Source organism: Adiantum capillus-veneris, chromosome 13 (genome assembly GCF_014529385.1).
Source record: "Adiantum capillus-veneris isolate H3 chromosome 13, ASM1452938v2, whole genome shotgun sequence".
NCBI lineage: Eukaryota > Viridiplantae > Streptophyta > Polypodiopsida > Polypodiales > Pteridaceae > Adiantum > Adiantum capillus-veneris.
In genome coordinates, this window is record NC_140943.1 from 68149969 (window position 1) to 68172823 (window position 22855).

Below are 22855 nucleotides of genomic sequence, written 5' to 3' on the forward strand. Positions count from 1 at the left end.
TCTCCAAGCCGTTAATCCTTTGTGTATCATGCTCTCAAGTTTCAACAAGAAGTACAACATTGGCTTTTCTTGTTAGTTCATCAATGTCAACCCCCGCATTCCATGGGTATCCATTGCAATTCCAAAAGCATATTTTCAATTGTAGCTCAACCTCATAGGTTGCATATATTCCCTATTTTCTCAAGGGACTTGCCTCCTCCTTGGGCACATTTTCTTCATGAGAGATCTCCTTGTTTTTCTTATTCTTTTTCTCATATGCCTTGCGACGCATATTTTGTTGCTTAATAGTGCAATCTTCACATACAAAACATTTTGTATCCCTCAAATAGATCCTACTATTATCAAGGATAATCTTCTGTTTGGTCTCATCCGGCATGGTGCATACAATTGGCCATTCTCTCGAGCGAGGAGCTCCTTGCTTACCCACTCTATAACAATGGCAAGAGAAGAAGGTGTCTCTAACTTCTCTTCAGGAATTCCATGAATAACAATGTTCACACACACAGAGAGAGAGAGAGAGAGAGAGAGAGAGAGATTGCTAAATGGAACGTACCAAGAAAAGAGCCTACAAATTGATAAAATGCAAGGATTCCCACAAGCAGCTTTCTACCAAGGGTGCTCTCAAGTCTACTTCCACCATTGGTGATGTTAATAAGAGTCATTTCTTTAGACTTGGTAATATTGTCCTCATGGAAACTCACTAGTACAAGAAAAGTACGGAGCTCTTGATTTGCAAGCTACCCTTTTAGAGGCATGCCCACAATTTCAAGACTAACTTGTGCTTTCAAATCCATGTTGTTCTTGCTCTCTAAGAAGTAGTCAAGGCTTATCTGGTGGGTCTATTTGAACACACTAACTTGTGTTCCATTCATGCCAAAAGAGTAACTATCATGCCCAAGGATATCATTGCAAGATGTATCCGTGGTGAATGTGGTTATGTATTTTTCTTTGAGATGTAGAAATATCTTATGTACAAGGGATGTGCTACTTTCTCCCAACATGTTTTGGCTAGAAAACCCTTCACCACTGAATGAACCATGGAGAATGTCCATGTAAACAAACATGTCTTATTTATTTTTCCAACCTTCATTATTTTGCTTGATTGAAATACAAGGTTTCTCCTCTAGAAAGTTAAGAGAGAGAGAGAGAGAGAGAGAGAGAGAGAGAGAGAGAGAGAGAGAGAGAGCAAGAAATAGCATTTTGAAAATGTAAAACACACCTCCAATAATAGTGAAAGAAGCTACCATAAGGTTTATTCTCTCTAACAAGGGTACATCCACAATGTCTGGTGACACTTGCTAACAAAAGGTAGCATGAAATGTATTGTTTGGTTTACAATGCCTAATGTGTTGTCTCTAAATTCAAAGCAAGTGAGCAACATGTAGAGGGATGTGCAATAAATAATATTTACACACTATTATGTGACCCAGGCGTTGCTACGGCCAGAGAAACATAACCTCTACTCTCTTAGGACTATCTTCTCTTTGAAGTTGAACAATATCACTCTCTTACTACATGTATAATCTGGTGCATTCCTGAAAGTGATGCATGACACAATCTCTTGATAGATTCTAACAAACATGAATATATGTAAGATTCCACAAATTATTCTTCGACAACAAGCTTGGGAGATTCTCATAGACATTATTTTTCACGAGATTTTTCATGAGGTGCTAGCCCTTGCTCAACAAACTTAGGAGTGCTCTACTTCTATTGGGGTTGGGGAGAGAGAGAGAGAGAGAGAGAGAGAGAGAGAGAGAGATTTTATTATCGTCCTCGGTGGGCAAATATGACCTATGGGACCAAAGTTACATGTGATGTAGTATGTGTATGGCTGATGAGTGACTCTCGATGCTCCAAAATTGTGGTGATGAGAGTCACAATGGAGAGCCCACATTGTGGCGAGAAGATGAAAGTGTGTAGGTCTAAGTCATGGCTGAAAATGTGAGAGAAGCAAGTTTGGATGTGACCAAAAGCTGAGGACTCTAGTAGTGTGTGGTAATCAGACTCTCAAACTTGTAGTGAGCATAATGTGCACATTTGATTTAACTCTTCTCCATTTCCCCAATGCCCTATCTCGCATCAAAGGAAATGGAGCTAAACCGAATGGCTACGATAGTGCGTATCACCGACAAGGGGATAGGCTCAAGCATGTAAATGTGAGTACGGTTTCCTCTTTTAGCAAAGAACAAGGTTTTGTAGTTGGGGGCAATATGGGTGGTGTAATGTATGAAGCGTGACCCACCAGATTTCTCCCAAGCCGTAATACATTGACTTTGTAGAAAAGCTTCATTTACTTGGGAGTCAATTGAAGCATCATGTAGCAAGTGTAATGCATCCCATTTCCCAAACCACTTATTTATGTCTTGCATCCATCCTGTGCTCAAGATCTTGCTTTTATGTGTCTTTTGAACTTTTTTGCTTGCTTCCCTTGCAATTGTAGGAAGTCGATGTGAGGGGTTTTGACGCATCTTTATCATGTACTCCACAACCCTTTCCATTCCCATAACCTCAATGGAAGAGATCCCGACTCAAGAAGTAGGAGCTATATGGTTTTTGTGTCTTAACTTGGAGAAAGTTTGTAAGAAAATGGTTTTGGACATTCTCAAACTCTTTCCAAGTAGACTTTGAGATGCTCCCGCCCCACACTTCAACTCCATAAAGAAGAACCGGTGTCACCAATGCATTCAAAAAGGTACTTCTTGAGGGGGATTTAACATTTGCGAGTTTTTCATTTCAAGTTTTTTTGACAATTTTAGCAATCTTTAGAGTTTTTTTAACCAAATATGTGTCATAGCATAAAGTATCTATTTAATGTAATTTTCAATCGTCATAAGACTCCATATATGTGTGGTTGACAGAGAGAAAGTATAAATTCTAGAGAGATAGTATTTATGCGAGTTACCATTGGAAGAAGAGATCATAAATCCTTGAGAGAGAGAGAGAGAGTGACTTCTCTTCTAGAGAGAGAAAGTAAAATCATAGAGTTGTATATCACTACGCAGAGAAAGAGAGAGAGAGAGACCGAGAGGGCATAACGACGAAAAAAATGTAAACAAATAAAATCACCATTTCACAACTCATGCCATTAGAGTCAAATATGCTCGCAACGCATGTGATCAGAGTCAAATAATCCACAGCATATAAACATGCGATAAAGTAAAAAATCATGCAGAATAGAGACAACACTAATTTCAGAGTTAAATATAATCCACAGCATATATAAATGTGATGAAGTAAAAAATAATGCCAGATAGAGACAATACTATTTTTCCCAAGCAATTGCTTTTTGAAACAACATAAGTTTGAGGATGTAAGTACATTCGCAAAACTACCACAGGATAAGATCAAAATTAGAGTACAAAAAAGGATAGTCCCCATAAATGTAATGGTCACTCTAAAAGGCAAGTAATTTGCTCCCAAATAGCTTGCAAGATGCTTCATATCTTTTACTTGAAATTTGAAATCCTTTGCTGCATAAACAATGTTTCTTCAAGATAAATAATCACAAGTATAATAAACCAAAATAAATACAGAAAAACACTTTCATATCATAGATCAATATTCTAGTTGAGTGAAAGAAGCATACCAAACCAGTTGTAATTAAAAGGAGGGAGAAATCATCCTTGGTTGTCCAAGAATAAAAGCGATGTCCATTGGTGAGAGGGTTGGCTGATGAATAATCATGTGCTCCTTAGGTTCAAGTCCGAGCACTTTTGTGTACACATAGTACATATGTTTGCATGCCAAAAAGGATTTGTTGGTATTCTCTCGCTTCTGAAAATCCAGACACGTGCATGCTGGACTCTGTTTTATATGAATTTCATAACTACTTTCGGTGAGAACTCGGAAAATTACATGCTCTTGAGACCTTTTCACTTCATCCAAAAATATAATTGTCATACTATTACATGCTTCCAATTTCTTCATGGCCTCTTTAGAGATTCCATGCCTCCACTTTTTCTTCCTCGAGCTGCCACCACCTTCTTTGCAGTCGCCAGCAAGAGGTTGTGGATTTACCATTGAATTCTCTGTCCGAAATCCACTCTGATGCAGCGCGGCAAGTTCCTGTGTGGAGATATCTGTCCCTCTTGCTACTGGCCAAACATTTGGAGCAGGAGGTAAATCTTTGACTTGTCTTTTGATTGATTGGGTATGCAAAATATCATGATTACAAAACCATAACCATTGCTCGATTGTTTTACCCTTGAACATTCTTTCGGACCATATACATGGAGCAACAAGACCAACTGAGCGACTATGCAAGATATTGTCACAATTTTTTCTCCCTACTGTTCCAAAACATTTTCTTTGACTTTGAATGGGCATTCTCCTGAGGGCCCACTGAGCGCGTGGCACATCACTCTCAAACACATTGTTTGTTTTAGATGACAAAGGTGTGGTTGTTTCTTTTTGAGATCCAATATCATCATCACTGTCACTAATTTGCAGCGGAATGTTAGAAATACCTGGTCCTTGGGTATCAAACTTGATTTTTTTTGGTCAACCGCGATGGTTTCGTTGCTTAGATTCCATGACATATTCCGGCCGATGGGAGCTACTTGTTCCTGTTCTGCCCCTCTTTTTGCGTTGTACTGTTTCTTTGTCTCCATGCAAAATTGGTTGCGCATACATGGGAGTCCCTGCAACAGCCTCGTGTAATAGATGGGCCACGTTGGTTGGAGTTGGAGTTTGCTGAGATTCAACTCGAGAAAGCAAGGTCTCCATTGTGGGACCCGTTCCTATATAACGCCCAGTAGTATATCCCAAACGCTTTGCACATTGAATATATGAGTTTATAACATCTGTTACACATGCATCATACAAGGATATTTTTCCCTTTCCACCTTCACCTGCTAACCAACTGGCATGTACACTTTCTGATAAATTAACATTGGGAATTTGTGCCCGCTCCCACGGACTTAGACCACCCTATGAAATGCAAAAAAACATGAATTAAAATTTATAAATTTCATGTATGAAAAGAATTTTTTCTAAAAATATAGATTGTCATAAAGGTACTTACATCTGTTCTAATTCCTCCCCAGTGTGAAATTCGTTGCTCCCACCATTTAAACCATCTGCTCACTCTTGTGATGCTCTCTGTAGATAGATGTTGTCTCCACCACTTTTGAATTGAAAGTGCCTTTTGAGATGCAAGCACAATGGTCTTACAAGCTCTCCAGTCCTCACACATATCAATGTGTTGATTTGTTAGATGTTGAGGTATCCACTTTTTAGCATATTTGTGGAGACTTTGCTCCCAATGAAATAGGCATGATCGTTCACGTCCCTCCATGATATTATCTGGCCCGCCATTGAAGAATGTTCGAATAGCATTCCAATTTGCACCAGCTTCATCAGACATAAAACCTGCAAAGTCAGCTGCACCATGTCCGTACTTTTCCATTGTTGAATTAAGGCTCTCCCAAAAAATAACTTGAGTCTTTGCATCCTCCTCTTTAGTTACATATAGCAATTATTTGTAGTGATCGTATGCTGCAAGATATTCAACATAAACATTTTCACACATCTTCTTTTATTTAATGATAAAAAAATACGAGATATTTAAATACTTAAAGATTACCTTGGATCATAAACTGAGCATGACATTGTTGCCCATCCATCTATTCTATGGGTAAAATCAAAATGTACCCACGCATTTCTCAAGTCACCAGTTTCAGTTCTTTTCATCCGATTTACTAGATCAATCCCAAAACCTGGTCCTTTAGTGGACATTTTAAATAGGAAGCACTTGTCATCCTCTTCACCCTGTCCAGGAAATCTACTCCCATGAAAAAAAGGAAACATGCACTTTTTTTGAAGCAATAAAATATTATCATATCCATCCCCAATAACAGCACCTTGACTCTTTCTCTCCTTTGAAACAATTGAAGAAAACCTACACGATGCATCACAAGAAGGCTAAATTTATAATAGTTAAAAAATTAACAAATTCAAGGAACCAAATTGAGTTTTCTTACCCTTTGGTTTGAACCAGTGGCATCATTTCTTCCAAAAAATCATTGAATTGTACATCGGATGTAGCTTCAGCTTCCTTACCAATCAAGGAGTGAAGAACAAGTTGTTGAGCCACCAACATTTGAATTTTTCTTGGGCCACCCTTTTCTATTTTTAGTACTGTACCTACCAGTTTCCGCACTCTTGAAATAGCAGCCCTAGAGGTACCTGCCTTAACATTATGACAATGTTTACCAACATGTATTGCCAGTCGCGACATTGTACCATCTCTAGGCAAAACATAATAGATTTTGCAGGGACAAGCAGCAACACAAGTAACAACCTTCTGACAATAATGACAAGTTATTGTTGTATTCTCTTCCATTGCAAGGTAGTCCTTTTTCACCTGTCTGTCCAAATATCCATGAAAATCTCTACTATTGAATTCTTGTTCCTTAATATAATGAGGACACGTTGAATAATTACACTGCATGAATCCCAAACAGTGGCTTAGACGAATTGTGCATGCTATTGCCATGGTTGTCACAGATGGGCGAGTCCACAAGTGACCATCAAAGCGTTGTTCCATCCCTGTCATTCGTTTTGTTTTATCCTGAGTCGCAGGTAACTCAAAACACAAATTTCCATCATAATGTTGTGGAAGTTCAGCAACTTGCAAAGGAGCTCCACATAATGTTAACAGATCATTTAACTTTTTTGCCCCTGGATTTTGTTGAATCCAAATGACGATTGAATGAGTTTTGAGCTGTCCTATATCGTCACCACTACTTTCAAGATGCACAATGCTTAAAACATCTTCAGATATCTCTTTGTCATTTCCTTTCTCATTGTCAGATACCTGTATAAATGTGTCTGAATGAAGCATCTCAAACAAGCTCGAAAAAGAACCATCTATTAAGAAATGCCGATGACCTTCTATATCCCACTGTGGTTGCAGCAAGACTTTTGTTAGGCCACAATCACTTTCAATAAGAGCAGATAGTGACTGAAAATGGCAAGATGGAGGCAGCAAACTCTGCAAATAGTAAGCACTAAGCAACAATGAGTTACCCTTCAACTGAATGTCGCGGTTGACTATTTAACCACCAACCTTCCAAGTTATTGTTACTTTCATGTTGGACATATTCTCTCAAGCAAGAGATTACAGGGTGGAGATGCGAGAAAACTGTGGTGGATTAAGTGAAGGTGGTGAAGGTTAATGAAAGTTAAAGATAAAGTTAACGTTAATGAAACTGGTGAAAGTTAATGAAAGATGTGAAGGTTAATGAAAGTGAAAGATTGGTAGGTAGACGAAAAGACAGTTGCGTAAGATCTTGTGACGGCTCAAAGAATAATGAAAATCATAATTAAAGAAGTGCATTTAATATATGACGGTTCTGAATGTATGTGCAGTGGAATATGTCATCAAATTTGAGGTGCCATTTAATTTCTAAATGGTGGTTCAAGGACTGCATTTAATGCAGTCTAATAGTGTCTTCATCTTTTGTGTATGTGTGTGTGTGTGTGTGTGTATATATATATATATATATATATATATGATTGTGGGAGTGTGTGTATAAAAAACGTAACATTCTATATGACTGACTTTGTATAAAAAACGTAGGAATTTTTTTAGTTAAGTTATATATATGATTCCATCTTGCCATTTTATATATATGTGTGTGTGTTTTTGGTAGTGTGTATATATAATTATTTTAGTTAAGTTATATACATTACTGTGCGTGTGTATAAATGATTTTGTGGGCGTGTGTAAACAACGTAGCATTTTATTAAGTTAAGATATTTAAGTTAAGTGTATGTGCACATAGTTTAAGTTAAGATATTTTTAAGTTGAGTGTATGTGCATTTTTTTAAGTTAAGATATTTAAGTTGAGTGTATGTGCACATAAGATATTTAACTGTGCACATAGTTTTTACATTTTGTGTGTGTGTGTGTGTGTGTGTGTGTGCATGACTTAACTTTAAGAATGCTACGTTTTTTATACACACAAACACATACAATCATTTTTTAAAATATATGGTTGTGTGTGTGTGTGTGTAAAAAACATAGTATTTTTTTAGTAAAACTATATATATGAATCCATTTTGTGTATATCTTTGTGTGTGTGTATACATACATATATATATATATAAATGAATGTGTGTGTGTGAGTGTTTATACCACAATATCATTTTTGTAATATATGGTGTGTGTGAAAAAAAAAATAGTTGAGATGAAAGTGGAGTGAAGTTTAAATGGAGTTTTAATTGAGATTGAAGTGGAGTGAAGTGAAAGTGAAGTTTTTCTGTGAAGAAGGAGATGAAAGTGGAGTGAAGAGAAAGTGGAGTTTTGCTGTGAAGAAGAAGGAGCAAAAGAAAACAAGGTACTGTGTGTGTGTGTGTGTGTGCAGATTTTCTATCAAATGATGTGTGTGTGTGTGTGTGTGTGTGTGTGTGTGAGTGTGTGTGTGTGTGTGCTTACCTGCGCACGCTCGCCCGATCCACCGGAGGAGGTCCAATGGAGCTCCTCCATGCCTTGAAAGGCATGGAGGAGCTCCAATGGAGCTTCCATTGGACCTCCTCCGGTGGATCGGGCGAGCGTGTTCAGGTAAGCACACACACACACACACACACACACAGTGATACACACACATCAAAAACACTTGCACACACACACACACATCTAAACACTTGCAGTCACACACATCAACACACTTGCATACACTTAGAGTAACAATTACAATGATGTAAGAACAGGTCGTTGTAGAGAAGAGGTATACAAATGTCAAAGTGGATTTGTATTTTTCCTTGCCATGAGCAAGAAGAGAATGGTTTTTTTTGTAATTTGCATTTTACGCCATTATGCTGCCGAAATTTAGAATTTTATATTTGTATTGTCAAGCATATACACACATACACATATATAAACACTTTTATTCACAACATCAACACACTTGCATACACACACATATTACACTTACATTCACACACACATAATCATGCACACATCCACTTGCATACACACACATACATACATACATACACCCACATATATAAACACTTGCATTCACAACATCAACACACTTGCATACATACACACATACATATATATAAACACTTGCATTCACAACATCAACACACTTGCATACATAGCACAAACACATACACAATCATGCATAAAGACACACACATATTACACTTACATTCACACACACAAGCATGCATACATCCACACACACACACACACATATAAACACTTGCATTCACACACTTTAACACACTTGCATACACACTTACAGTAACAATTACAATGATGTAAGAACAGATCGTTGTAGAGAAGAGGTATACAAATGTCAAAGTGGATTTGTATTTTTCCTTGCCATGAGCAAGTTGAGAATGTTTTTTTTTTTTTAGTTTGCATTTTACGCCGTTATGCTGCCGAAATTTAGAATTTTATATTTGTATTGTCATTGCTAAGAAGATTTTTGTTGTTTGTGGTTAATAGATTATGGCTCGTACACCATCTAAACGTGGCAGGACAGGTATCTCTCAAAGTAAGTTCAAATACATTAAGCTATTTTTTTCTTTTCTTTTGTCTCATCATACTCACTAAACTATTTGTGTTCTTATTGTTTTTTGCTTGTAGGAGTAGGATACACATTAAGATCTGGCACTACAGGGCATAGGGCCAATGCACGATCTTCCATTGCTTCTTCCAATGTCCATCGAAATAAAGATATTTTGGGTGATGTGCATGAAGAAGAGGATATATTGAGTGATGTGCATGAAGAAGAGGTGTTCATAGATATTCATGCTACACAAGGTGAATTGGTGGCTCACAGCGTGTCTGAAGCAACAACAATTGTTGCTAAACCTCCCGATCATCCAACAGTATTTGGAAAGGATGTTCATGGTCGAATATTAGAGGAGATTGTAGAGGGTTTTATTGTAAAGAGAGGTGGGGAAACTCCTCGAATTCCTCTTTGTAGATTGATGGAAAATGAAGCCATTAGAGCGGTGGGTCCAGGCACTGAGGGCTTGGTGAAAAGGTTTGAGATGTCTGGATACAGTGTGCTTGGAGCTCCATTTCTTGTGTCATTTAAGAAGCCAGGCCATGATCAACATTATGTTTCCGACTTAGACAAAGATGAATGGGGGCCTATTTGGCGAGAAATAAGCGATGATTTTGATAATTCCCTTCCCCTTGAGTGGGAAGACTTAAGGGGAAAAAAATTTATCGTTTGGGATGGTAATCACCGTTTGAAAACTTGGATGTGCTTAATAAAAACACGTAAGTGATTTCTTTTTTGTTTAATGTAAAGTTGACTTGTATTACTCTATGCTTTCTAATTTTCTTTTTTGTTGTTGTAGAATTTTCAATGATAAAGTGGAGACATTGTTCTGTGAATTTTCAATTTGTCTTTGTTGATAGAAGTGCAGAGGGGGAGCTTATGCTAGCTTTGCGCTCTCAAAATGAGTAAGCACATTTGTTGTTTTGAACGTTATTGCTATTACTTTATTGATGTCATTCTACTGCCATTTAATTTAAGATATTGTGGTTTAGGATTGGTAGAACCACTGTGAGCACAAATTTTGGGCAGGAGATCTTCTTGTTCCAAAAACTGGCTGTGGCAAGCAAACATTCTTTAATGAAAGACTTTCCCCAAGATTGGATTCGATGGATAGAGGTAGAGCTTTCTTGTGAGAAGAAGGCATCTAAAGGGAGTTGGTACAACGCTCCTGCTCTTTTATTAGCAATGCTCATATGGAAGGTAAATTTTTTTGCCTTAAAGTACACTTTTTATGTAATTTCTAAAGCTTGACATTATTTTGTAAAATCTTACTTTTTTTTCATTTGCTCTACAAAAGGAAGACTTTGACTTGTCTCTTATCAAAGAGATGCAAGAGATCAATGATCCCTCGATTTCACTGCCAGAAAAGGAAATGGTTGCTCGAGGAAGAATAGAAAAAATATTCAAAGAAAGAGCTTATAAGGTAAACACTTTCTCTTCTCCCCGTTTATGTTTGAATTTCTACTAAATTGTAAGTTGACATGTCATTTGAATTTGATATATTTGATTGAAAAATTGATTTGATTTGATCTCGTGCTAATATAACATAGATGTTGGCCATTGCCAACCCCGCCAATGGCCAAGGGTTCTTCTCTTTATTATTTAACTTCAATTGGATAAGAGAAAAGGATCAAGTGGGCCTTACAAGAGACAAAGTCCACTCTTTGGCAACTTCTAAAATATCACCAGAGAGGTAATAATTTTTGGATAAAAAATACACATGAAATCATCAAATGAATCAATGCATTTATGGTTTGTTTATTATTTGCTCTATAGGAAAAAGGAAATATTGCACTCTTTGATGCATTGCCGTGTAGATGATGTTACTTCTGAGCGTTATATTAGTGCAATGAAATTTAGAATGTACTTGCGTAAAGAGTGGTATTGGGGAAGTATCTTGAAGCAATTCTTGAGGATCAAAGGGAAAATGATTGAAGAAATGCCGGAGGGCTTTGCAGCATGGTTTCATCACCAATTGAGGGACCACATTGATAAAGCTTTTGTGGAGCTTTGGAGTAAGCTCAACACAAAAGAGTCGGATGAAAAAATTCCAGAGCTTATGGAATCTTCAAGGAGAGTATTATTTAGGTAATACAATTGATATCTTTATGGTTGTCATTCTATTTTTTACTTAGAGTTTGTATAATAAATAAGTCACTTAGGAAAGGAGCTCAAATAAAGTTAACTGCATTTTATGTAGATGGCTAATTCAGCTTTACGATCAAACTTTGTTGGAGAAGTTGCCAATTGTTGTTGAAAGTTGGAGGGACCTCTCTTGTGAGGAGTGTATGTATCCACTATGGATGAGAGATTATGGTTTGATTGCTTGGGAAATTGAGTATTGCCCTTGGTGGCTAGATTACACTCGAGGCACCTACCCACGTGATGAAGGGAACTTATATAAAGGTTATTTTTGGCATTTATAAAAACTACAAAATTGTTAAAGTGCTCATACTATTTAGATTATGTTTGTGAGAAATATATTTTTGTTTGCTTTAGAGCACGTTCTTGAAAGAAATGAAAATGGTATTGAGGAGATTGGCTCAGCTTCCAAGAAAGCCACCTCTTCGAAAAGAGTAAACAATAGTACAATCTCCTCTATAAAGAAACGATTGGATTTTGTTAGATCCAAGAAGCCCAATAAGTCTCCCAAAAAGAACCAAAAAGGTGCTCAAGGCTCCACAGGTAAACTTGCTTGTATAGATATCTAGCTGTCACTTTCTTTCTACTCAACAATTCTTGATGAAATATTTTATTTTCTGATTATGCAGTGCCTTCCATAGATTGTGATGTGAACGTTATTGGGAACATGCTAGATGTTTACAAAATTTCTCTCGATGATGAGAAATGGTAAACACATGTGAAAAGAAAGACTAACTATGTGTGGTGTGTGTTGTGAATGTTTGAAATACATTTATTTGATCGTATGCAGGATCTTGGATTTTCTTCATTCAGCCCATGTTGATGGGGAAAAGAGCAATGAAGTGGCCTCTCTTTTGTTTGCGGATTTTCCAACAAACTTTAAAGTTGAAAATTTTTCAGAGAACGAGGTATGCATCCTTCAAAACCACAATGGACAGTCTATGATATTTTTGGAACTTTAATTAAATTAACGATGCGTATTATGCAAGTCCCTCCATGGAATCAATTCTCTCGAAAATTAAGTAAGAAAGTGGCCGTAATAGCTTCAAAGTATGTGGCAGACAATGGGTGGTACATCACCCTAAGCTCCACTGATCACTTTGGCATTGTGTCTAGCCATGCCATCGAGATGGGATTCAAAATGATGCACACCATCCTTATTTTGATCCCCGATGGTTATGTGCGAAAGACCATTGAGATTGAGAGAGTAAGTAAATTTATTTGTTGATTGAAAAGCATGCTTGTAGTTTTCTTCAATTTGATCACATTCTAGTTGTAATTTGTAGGTGGAAACACTATTGCTAGGATTGTTTTATTGTAAGGGTCAACGTCCTATCTACGATCGACGAGATGGAGAGAGCGTGGACAACAACTCTTTCGATGCCAAGTCCGGAATACTGGTGGAGCGAGTCGACGGAGAGTACATTGGAGGACACGCTCTTAGAGGTGCCGCCGAGCGTAGTCTTGACTTCTTTCGGTAAGAATATATGCTTCCTACTATGCGTTATTGGACTATGTTACATAAAGTAAAAATACGCATATTTTTTGCTTTTTTTAGTTGGCTTGTGCGGACATTTACTGCGGAGCACACCTACATTGTTGATATGTTTTCTGGATGTGGTGGCTTGGGCAATGTTTGCGTTGAGTTGTCTAGACACTGTCTCTGCATAGATAGTGATCCAGAGGTCTTCCATCAACATCTTTCACGCTTCAAGGCTCCATGTGTACGTGCTATTTCAGCAGTTGATGCAGATAGTGATGAGGAGACTGATTGGCAACAATATGAGCCCGGATCACATTGCCCTTGATTGACATCAACATTGGTATTATCTATCATTTTTTCTAGTTTGTGATTTTTATGGAACGATGTGTGACCATGGTGTTTGGGTGCCACTTTTTTGGTATTACTGAAGACATGTTGTTGGTGTTGATCGTCCTTATCAATTCAGCCATGATTTCATATTTATTATACTAGATAGAAGTTTGTTGAGAGCTTTGGATTTACCAAAGTAATATACCAACATATGCTTTTTTGCTTATGTTATTTCTTCTTCCCGTGAGCATTCGTTGCTGCACGGAAGCAAGTATGGAATGGGAATTTTTTTAGTTTGAATTTTCATACCGTTATGCTACCGAAATTTTGATTGCTTATCAATATCATCATACTTTTTGTTCATGTTTGAAAACATAATCATGATTTCACGTATACAGAAAAGTTAGTCAAGCTTCACGGAAGCAAGTATGGAATGAAAAATTTTGTTGTTTGTATTTTCGCGCCGTTATGCTGTCGAAATTTTGATTGCTTGTGAATATAATCATGCTTTTTGTTCATGTTTAGAAACATAATCATGGTTTCATGTATACACAAAAGTTAGGCAAGCTTCACGGAAGCAAGTATAGAATAGGAAAGCTTAACAAAAGTTAGGCAAGCTTTCACAGAAGCAAGTATGGAATGGTTTTATTTTTATTTTTCACATTGTTATGCTGTCAAAATTTCATTTGCTTGTCACTATTTCTTTACACTGTCGGTCTAAGAATATATATAGTTTTATATATAATATTTATATTATATATATAATATCTTTTTATTTATTTATTTATATGTGTGTGTTTATGTACGTAAGGAGATCTTCAACTCGGTAAAATGTTTTTAAGTACTTGTTTATACAATATATATAGTTATTTATACGTGTGTGTTTATGTATGTATGCAGTTCTTCAACTCAGTAAAGTGTTCTTAATTACTATTTTATATGCAAGAGTCTATGCGTGTTTCATTACTTTGAGGTCTTCGCCCAAACAAGTACAACCATCAATATTTTTTAGATTCCTAGTTTCAAATTGGCTTATTAGGCATTCATCCTTGTTTGCAACAACACCTACATGGACAGGAAAGTATATTCTACTAAAAGTAGGGTAAATACTAAAGACATGCTCATCTTTTTCTTGCATTATATAAAAAACTCACATAGATTTTCTTTACATTTTTGGCTTTCAAACAGCTTGTAGTTACATTTGACGGTTTAGTTTAGCTACAAGATATCAACAATACCCTAAATTATGACAAATCTTGAAGATGTGTTAGTAGACCAGGCCGATTAAAAGTATCACAGCTACTTCAATAATAATAAGTCAGACAGAGACATATGAATTATTCTCGCCAAGGCACTGAAGAGTGGAACACCATCATATAGTTAAAATAAGCATCATATAATTAAAATAAGTTGTTTACATGATTACGTAGGGAATCAAACCTGCACACACACACACACACACACACACAGTACAACTTGCATCACACTAGTACAATTTATCATGTGCTAGTGCATATTTATTTAACTATATTATTTAGTGCATAATTATTTAAATCTTGCCTCAATCTTCTACCACATTAGAGCCAGAGATGTCGACCAGGTTGATTGTGCATTTGCAGACAAGCAAATGGTCAATCTCCGCCTATAAAGCGGCCCTTCGAGAGCTATCTATGTACCCCCATGTCTCCCACTTGCCCAGAGCTTCTCGCATTGTCTCAAAGCCATCATTGAGTTCCTGGTCTCCGGTGTTGCGAGCGCGATTAAGGTGGTTGAACATCCGGATCGCCTTGTTTGTGTCACGCTCTCTTTGTGTAAACGTCTTCTTTTCTTCAAGGGGTGCGTTGGGGGGAAGTTTGTGAAGCTCTTCATGGATTTTTGCAACTACCTCATTACCAGTACTAGCATATCCTATAGGCATTGTATAAGTACAGGGAAAATGAAAAAATCTCTCTTGATTAGCACCTCCGATTCACTTGTGCAGCATATGGTGCTTGCCTTGTAACATTTATATATAGGCTAAAGCACCATGCTCTCAAAAAGCATTGATAGTGATGGAAGAGTGGCATGTGTTAGTGACATGAGGGGTCCCACGCAGCATATGCTAACTGCTAAATTGGAACGTGCAATAATATATGCATGATTTGTCAATATGAATATTATAATCGTCTACTACTCCACCACTAACTTTTAAAGTGGGGTGTGCAATAAAATATGCATGATTTGTCACTACGATTATTATTCCCCTATAAGATTTATAAGCATCTAAAAGTGCAATGAGTAGACAACACTAACTGCCTCTCTAAGGGCTTGGGAAACACTATGATTATTATTCTTCTATGAATACTATAGACATATAATAGTGCAATGAGTAACCACCACAAATTGCCTCTCTAAGGGCTCGGAAAACATTATTTGTGGACCCGGATTTGAAACCTTTTCACACGCATATGAACAGGAAAACTCTCTCTCTCTCTCTCTCTCTCTCTCTCTCTCACACACACACACACACACACACACACACACATGAGTAGAAAACGTGCACACAACCTCCTTCTTCACAACAAAAATCCACTTTCATCTCAATTAAAATGTGGGATATTTATAAAATATATAAATTAAACCAACACATAAACAATTCTATACCAAGATACTAAATGAAATAATTTGAACCGGCTTGAGAACCTTCTTGCCCAAACTTGAGCCGGACTTTTTTCATTTTGAACCTATCTTTCCTCTCTCCCCCTCATCTCCCACTCTCTCTCTCTCTCTCTCTCTCTCTCTCTCTCACACACACACACACACACACACACACACACACACACACACACACACATGTGAGTAGAAAACGTGCACACAACCTCCTTCTTCACAACAAAACTCCACTTTTACTTAACTCCACTTTCATCTCAATTAAACTGTAGGATATTTATAAAATATATACATTAAACCAACACATAAACAATTCTATACCAAGTTACTAAATGAAATAATTTGAACCGGCTTGAGAACCTTCTTGCCCAAACTTTAGCCGGACTTTTTTCATTTTGAATCTATCTTTCCTCTCTCCCCCTCATCTCCCACTCTCTCTCTCTCTCTCTCTCTCTCTCTCGTTGTCGGTACTCTCACACCCCGATCCTATCTCTATTTCACAAGTATGTTTTTCTCTCTCTGTCTAATCCTTCTTCTCTCTCTTTCCCTCGGTACTTATTTAACATACCACAACTCCACCTTAGAGAGCATACATATGACTAGAATCCATGCTTCTATAAACTCGAAAAAGCATCACCTGTAGCAAAAAAACACGAATTGATTAACTCGCAAATAAAATTAACCCCTTCTTGAGAACCCAACACTTGATGCTTCCCACATTACACATGTTCTCAAATGCATAATATGCTCTCTCTCCTGGTCCCAAACAACGCATAGCACATTCATGCCACTTGTGATTGGATGGAACCTCAAGGCCAAGGTACTTAAAGCTCTCAACAACTTCAAGTGTCTGAGAGAGAGAGAGAGAGAGAGAGAGAGAGAGAGAGAGATAGAGAGAGAGAGAGAGAGAGAGAGAGAGAGAGAGAGAGAGAGACCTTCTTTTGGTATATCTTGGTCTAACAATGCTATAAAGCTTGATTATGCAGATCATATAAGTTAGCATGGTGTGAAGAGATGAAAGCTAAGAGAAGTCAATGTAATCATAATTTATTTTTGAACATGGAGTGGGTTTTAGAATTGTTTTCAACAATGGGAACACAATTGGATTCAATGTATCTACTCCACTCTCCTATTTACCACCAAGTCTAGAAGTACAAATTGGGTAAGTCATCAAGTTTTTAAAGACAAAGGCCCATAACTGCTCCACTGTGTTATCATAAAACTTTTGATGTCTAAGAGTGGAGTTGTGAAAAGATCATAGGGCTCATAGTTTCCAATGCATCAGAAGAGATTCAAGTTTCAAAGAGATGAGTTGGCTTGCTTTTAATATCAAGAATGTGATTGACCCTTCCATCTACTGCTCTCTAAATGCCTCACTTGCTTGCATCTCTATCTATGTTTTGTGCACAAGCATGGTAGCAATGTACATTGTCACCTAATCATAACAATGCATAAGTATCTTACAACGATAAGGTGCACACTATTTTCTCATGTTCACTTTCATACCAGTTTCAATGTGATAGAAATGAAAGAAAAATAAGTTTGCTCAATTGTTTATTTTTGCAAGATTTTTTGCCATTATGCTAAACTGGAGGGCTTCACACAAAATTGAGGTGGGACCTAAAATAATTCATGTCATTGATCTTTCTCTCCCTCTCTCCCAAAATTACAAAAGCATGTTCATCTTTGAGAGATCAGACGAGAGATCACACTATGTTCAACCATATACATGATTGAGCCTATTCTGTTACACACAATCTACACCACACCAACCACTTGGCTTAGCTCCTATTCCCTTAAATGTGAGATCGGACATTGAGGTAGAGTAGGAGAGCCTCTTTCTATATTCACATTATGACCCATAAAAACTTAAGAGCATGAGCATCATACCATACTTAAGTGTTTAGCTTTTGATCACATCAAACTTGCTTTTCTTACATTTTAGCCCGCCGGCCCATGGTCTACATTTCTTTCTCTTGCAAAAAACATCATGGATTCATTTTGTCAATTGTCACCATTATATCCAAAGCCTTCAAGCATGCTACATGTTGTATTTGGTCCCATATGTCAATCTAACCTTTAGGGATAATGACTTTCTCACTTTCTTTCTCTCTCTCTCTCTCTCTCTCTCTCTCTCTCTCTCTCTCTCTCTCTCTCTCTCTCTCTCTCTCTCTCTCTCCTCAACTTTGTGGTCATTATGATTGTCTCTACAATATTAAAACTCCCACCTCCCTCCTTGAGAAAATCAGCAAATATGTAAGCACTTGCGTTTGAATCAAAACTCATCGGCCACATTTTTTAGGTCTCTTGTGTACTTCTTCTTCTTCTTCTCTTTCTTCTCTCTCTCTCTCTCTCTCTCTCTCTCTCTCTCTCTCTCTCCGCCCCCCCCCCCCCCCCCCCCCCTTAGAACTCATTCTTGGGTATGCAAACCCGGGTCTTGGGGAGGTCACCTAATAAAAATGTAACCTATCACGTCAGCTCAACAGAAGGGTATTTAAAGTTCTTGAAATTTACAGAAATATATATACAGAAGGGCATTATTTTTTCAAATTTGAAAAGAACTAACAGATTTTAAAAGAAAAGGGTACATTATATTCCTAAAAAAATTCACAGATAAGGGGTTTTACAAACATGTCTTGAACGCACGTGATATGGTATTTTTACACATAGTGAACCCCCCGAGGCCCGGGTTCAGTGGTGTCAAAGCCTGTGGGAACAAGTCCCATAATACATGCAACTACACGGTTTAGTGGAGATTGCATGAGAGAAGTTTGTGGTTATATATGTAATCAATTTTAATGAATATAGTGTGTCTTATTGCTTTGGACAGTGTTGACTTTTTCTCTCGCTTCCTCTCTTGTTTCTTTGCACCACTCGCCATGCCCCAAAGGCTACATCCCCCATAGCCCATCTCCTATCACTTGGTATCAGAGCTTTGGACTGTGTCGCCGGCACGGGAGTGGCCACTAGTAGAGGAGAGAGAAGGCGCAATCACCTAAAACACATCAACCCGAGATACCCTCAACAGATTTGACATGGCATGAGAACAAACTTTTGACATATGTTGTCAACCAACTCGGTTCCTACAACCCGCTGTGAGCAATTCTGTCATCCACGCCATCGCCCTGTTTTGTCTGCTACAAAAAACTCGCCTTTTTTTGTTTTATTGTGATTTTCACATTGCAGTGGCCACCCAATTTGGTCTTGAGTCTTTACACAAGCGGGTATTTCCACTCGACAAGGTGTAAATACATTGGCTCAGTAGTACATTGGCTCGTAAATATTTGAAGGCGCGTTTCAAACTCATCAATTGCAGTGATTTTGACAGTTTTTGCAGTATCTTAATACATGCATGCAAAGACAGATGAAGACGAAGGCAACCGAAAGTTAAGCCAGCAACAACTAATAACATAAATTGTCTATCAGGTTTCTGAAAGGATTCAACATGGCATCAAAGATCAATAAATTTGATGGATCCGGCTTCCACACTTGGAAAATTAAAGTAAAGGGCTATTTGATGCGGAAAAATATGTGGAACGTCGTTAAGCCTTTGTCAACTGATGAAGCTGGCACATCGGCTACAATTACCAAAGTGTTATCTGCTGAGCAACAAGGCAAGGATGAGCAGGCATTAGGTATTATTCTGACATCTCTCAAAGATGATTTTATTCATTATCTGGATGATATGCAATCTGCAAATGCTGCTTGGATGGAATTAGAGAAAGTGTTTGGTCCTAAAGCCAAATACTACAAAATGAGCCTTAAAATCGAGTTGTATTCTCTTTCAATGCGTGATGATGAAAATATTGCAGCCTTAGCTAATAGACTAAAAAGCATCCACACCCAACTAATTTATGTTGAAGCTCTATCCCAAATGAAGATCTTATAGCCATTTTTCTGAATAGTCTACCGGTAGAGTTTCATCAAATTGTCACTATTTTAAAGGAGAAGGATACTCTGCCTTCTTTGGATGGTATTGTTAATTCATTACAGGAAGAAGAGAAACGAATACCACGAATTAGCTCTTTTGTACCGATTGCATATGTAGCTCGTGGTTGCACTTCAACCAGGTCTGCAACTTCAATAGGCCTACTACCAGCACTAAACCTTGTGCGATATGTGGACGCAACAATTATCAAAACAAGGATTGTTTCAGCAAAAATCCTTGCATCCACTATGGAAAGACTAATCATCCTTCGGACAAATGCTTTAAAGAATAAGCAACAGATCAATGTGGTTGAAGGTGATGAAGATGGTGAAGCACTTATGCTTCTCGTAGAAAGTGACATCCTATAGTTTTTTTTCCCGTTTGTCTTTATGTTTCCTTTATCCCAGTCATTTATCAATAGTTGTACGGGTTATCGACACTTCCATGAAAAAAAATGGTAAGACCGCCCATTTTTAGTTTGGTCAAGTTTTGGTATGTCTCACACTGATGGTTGTTTGAGGGAAGTACACACACATACCTATGCTATAGTCAAGGGAGGACTTCTACTCATAATTTTAGGTGATTGGACTCTGCCATGGTATGTCTGTCTCGAGTCCATTGTTAGTGGTTTGGGCTTGCGGGGGGGGGGGGTTGTTGGGTATGCAAGCCCGGGTTCAGTGGTGTCTAAGCCTATGGGAACAAGTCTCATAATACATGCAGTTACATGATTTAGTGCACTTTGGATTAGTGGAGATTGCATGATACAAGTTTGTGGTTATATATGTAATCAAATTTAATGAATATAGCGTGTCTTATTGCTTTGGACAGTGTCAACTTTTTCTCTTGCTTCTTCTCGCGTTTCTCTGCACTCGCCATGCCCCAAAGGCTGCATCCCCCATAGCCCATCTCTTCGACCACTCATTAGATAGTATTTTTCACTCAATTGTTTATTTTGGTGATGTTAACTGTTCTCTCTCTCTCTCTCTCTCTCTCTCTCTCTCTCTCTCTCTCTCTCTCTCTCTCTCTCTCTCTCTCTCTCTCTCTCTCTCTCTCTCCCCCTCCCGCCTCGCAGAACTCATTAGATAGTATTTTTCCACTCAATTGTTTATTTTAGTGATGTTAAATGTTCTCTCTCTCTCTCTCTCTCTCTCTCTCTCTCTCTCTCTCTCTCTCTCTCTCTCTCTCTCCCTCTCTCTCTATGCAATAGGACATCTCCTTGCCAATAGTGTTTGGAGAAGGTTTGTTTAAGCCTAGCAATTGAGATTTTAGATAAGCCGGTCTCAAATTGGATTGGCAAAAAGTAAAGCGTATAAAAATAGTCAAAAAATGCTCTAAAATTGTAACAGTTAATGGCCTAGTAACTTGTGTGTAGCGGAAAATAACATGAACATAGTGATCATTTCATTAGAATAGGTTTCTAATGAGCATAACAAGAGTGTTAAAGAATATGATGTTAAAGAATATGTCCATTGTGCTATGGGCGGCTGGACACTGACTATTCTATGTTGTAAATATACTTTGGATAATAGTTCAAAGAGAAGAAAAAGAGAAGAGCAGCTCGTTGAATGGCTGCTACAGGGTAACGATTGTGTGTGTGTGTGTGTCTCGATGTGTGTGCGTAGTCTTCTTTCCTACCTTCTCCATCACCTGCGCACTCTACAAAGTGGTATCAGAGCTCAGTTTAAGGAGCTACAGTCAATACACAGGTTTCCGCAGCTCTGGAAAACAGCAAAAAAGAGAGGTTTTTTGGTCATAACTCTCTCACCCGAACTCAGAATACAGTGATCCAGGAGTCTATCTTTATGTTTTTGGGCGTTCCGAACGCATTGGCGTACTCAGATTTGCCAAAATTTGTAATTTTCTGCAGCAAACAGCCAGCTCACACAAGCATAGGAGATGTCCAGTTTTGCACTCGGCAGTAGATTTACAGGTTACAGGTGAAGAATTCAGCATTTACACAGGTTTTGGAGAGTGACATAGAGCTTTTGCATCATGATATTGTGTTATCGAAGATTATGTTTGGTTGTTGTGGGTCCGTTATGGATAGCCGCCTATGTAAGAAAGGTTGTGGGAAGAAGTTGAGGCGGTTATATTGTCAGATTGAGTACTTTGTGGTTATGTATGGATATGCGGTCAATGTATTTTGGAAAACTGCAGCCTTTGTGAGGGTCGAGTGAGGTTTTTTGAAGCCTTGCCTTGGGAGCTTTGGTACCTTGGTAAGGTGGATTAGGTACTGGAGCGAACCCCCGACTGGCCCCGCGAAAGACCTCATACGTCGTTTACCACTATGGGAAGAAGGTGGATGTATGGATATGTGGTACAGGATAGCGTATGGATTGCATTTGCATACAGGTCCATGTGCACATTGTTTTAGAGTATTTATGCATAGTACTAAGTCAGTCTGTGGCAAAGTGAGTCAGTGGATTTTCCCTTGGCAGTGAGAGATTTTTTGTCAGGCTTTAGGAGCACTTTGGTTGAGATTGTCACTTGAGATATTGTCCAAATACAAACGAAACTCTGCCGAAATTTTGTCAAAATCCTTTGGAAGCAATTAAGAGAGTGAAGATGGCAGAAAGTTCAACTCAAGTCACACAGATTGTTGGAGAGAAGCTGACCAGAGAGAACTACAACATATGGTCTTACAGGATGGAGAACTTTATCATGGGCAAAGGTTTATGGGATTATATTACAGGTGAACAAGAGTGTCCCGATGTTGGTTGGAACCAAATAGAGAGAATGTTGAAGCACATAAAACATGGCAAGCAGGAGTAGAAGCTTACAAGAAGTGGA

The 22855-nt window shown here is 38.0% G+C and overlaps 1 protein-coding gene across 1 annotated transcript; it reads left to right on the forward strand.

Moving 5' to 3' along the window:
• The first annotated feature begins 11805 nt into the window (after positions 1 to 11805).
• LOC147444208 (uncharacterized) lies at positions 11806 to 20433 on the forward strand. Its single transcript, XM_086528080.1, has 5 exons — positions 11806 to 11939; positions 12033 to 12218; positions 12305 to 12383; positions 12466 to 12583; positions 20131 to 20433. The coding sequence occupies exons 1-5, from the start codon at positions 11822 to 11824 to the stop codon at positions 20431 to 20433; spliced, it is 804 nt and encodes a 267-aa protein (XP_086384206.1). The 5' UTR covers positions 11806 to 11821.
• The last annotated feature ends 2422 nt before the right edge of the window (positions 20434 to 22855 follow it).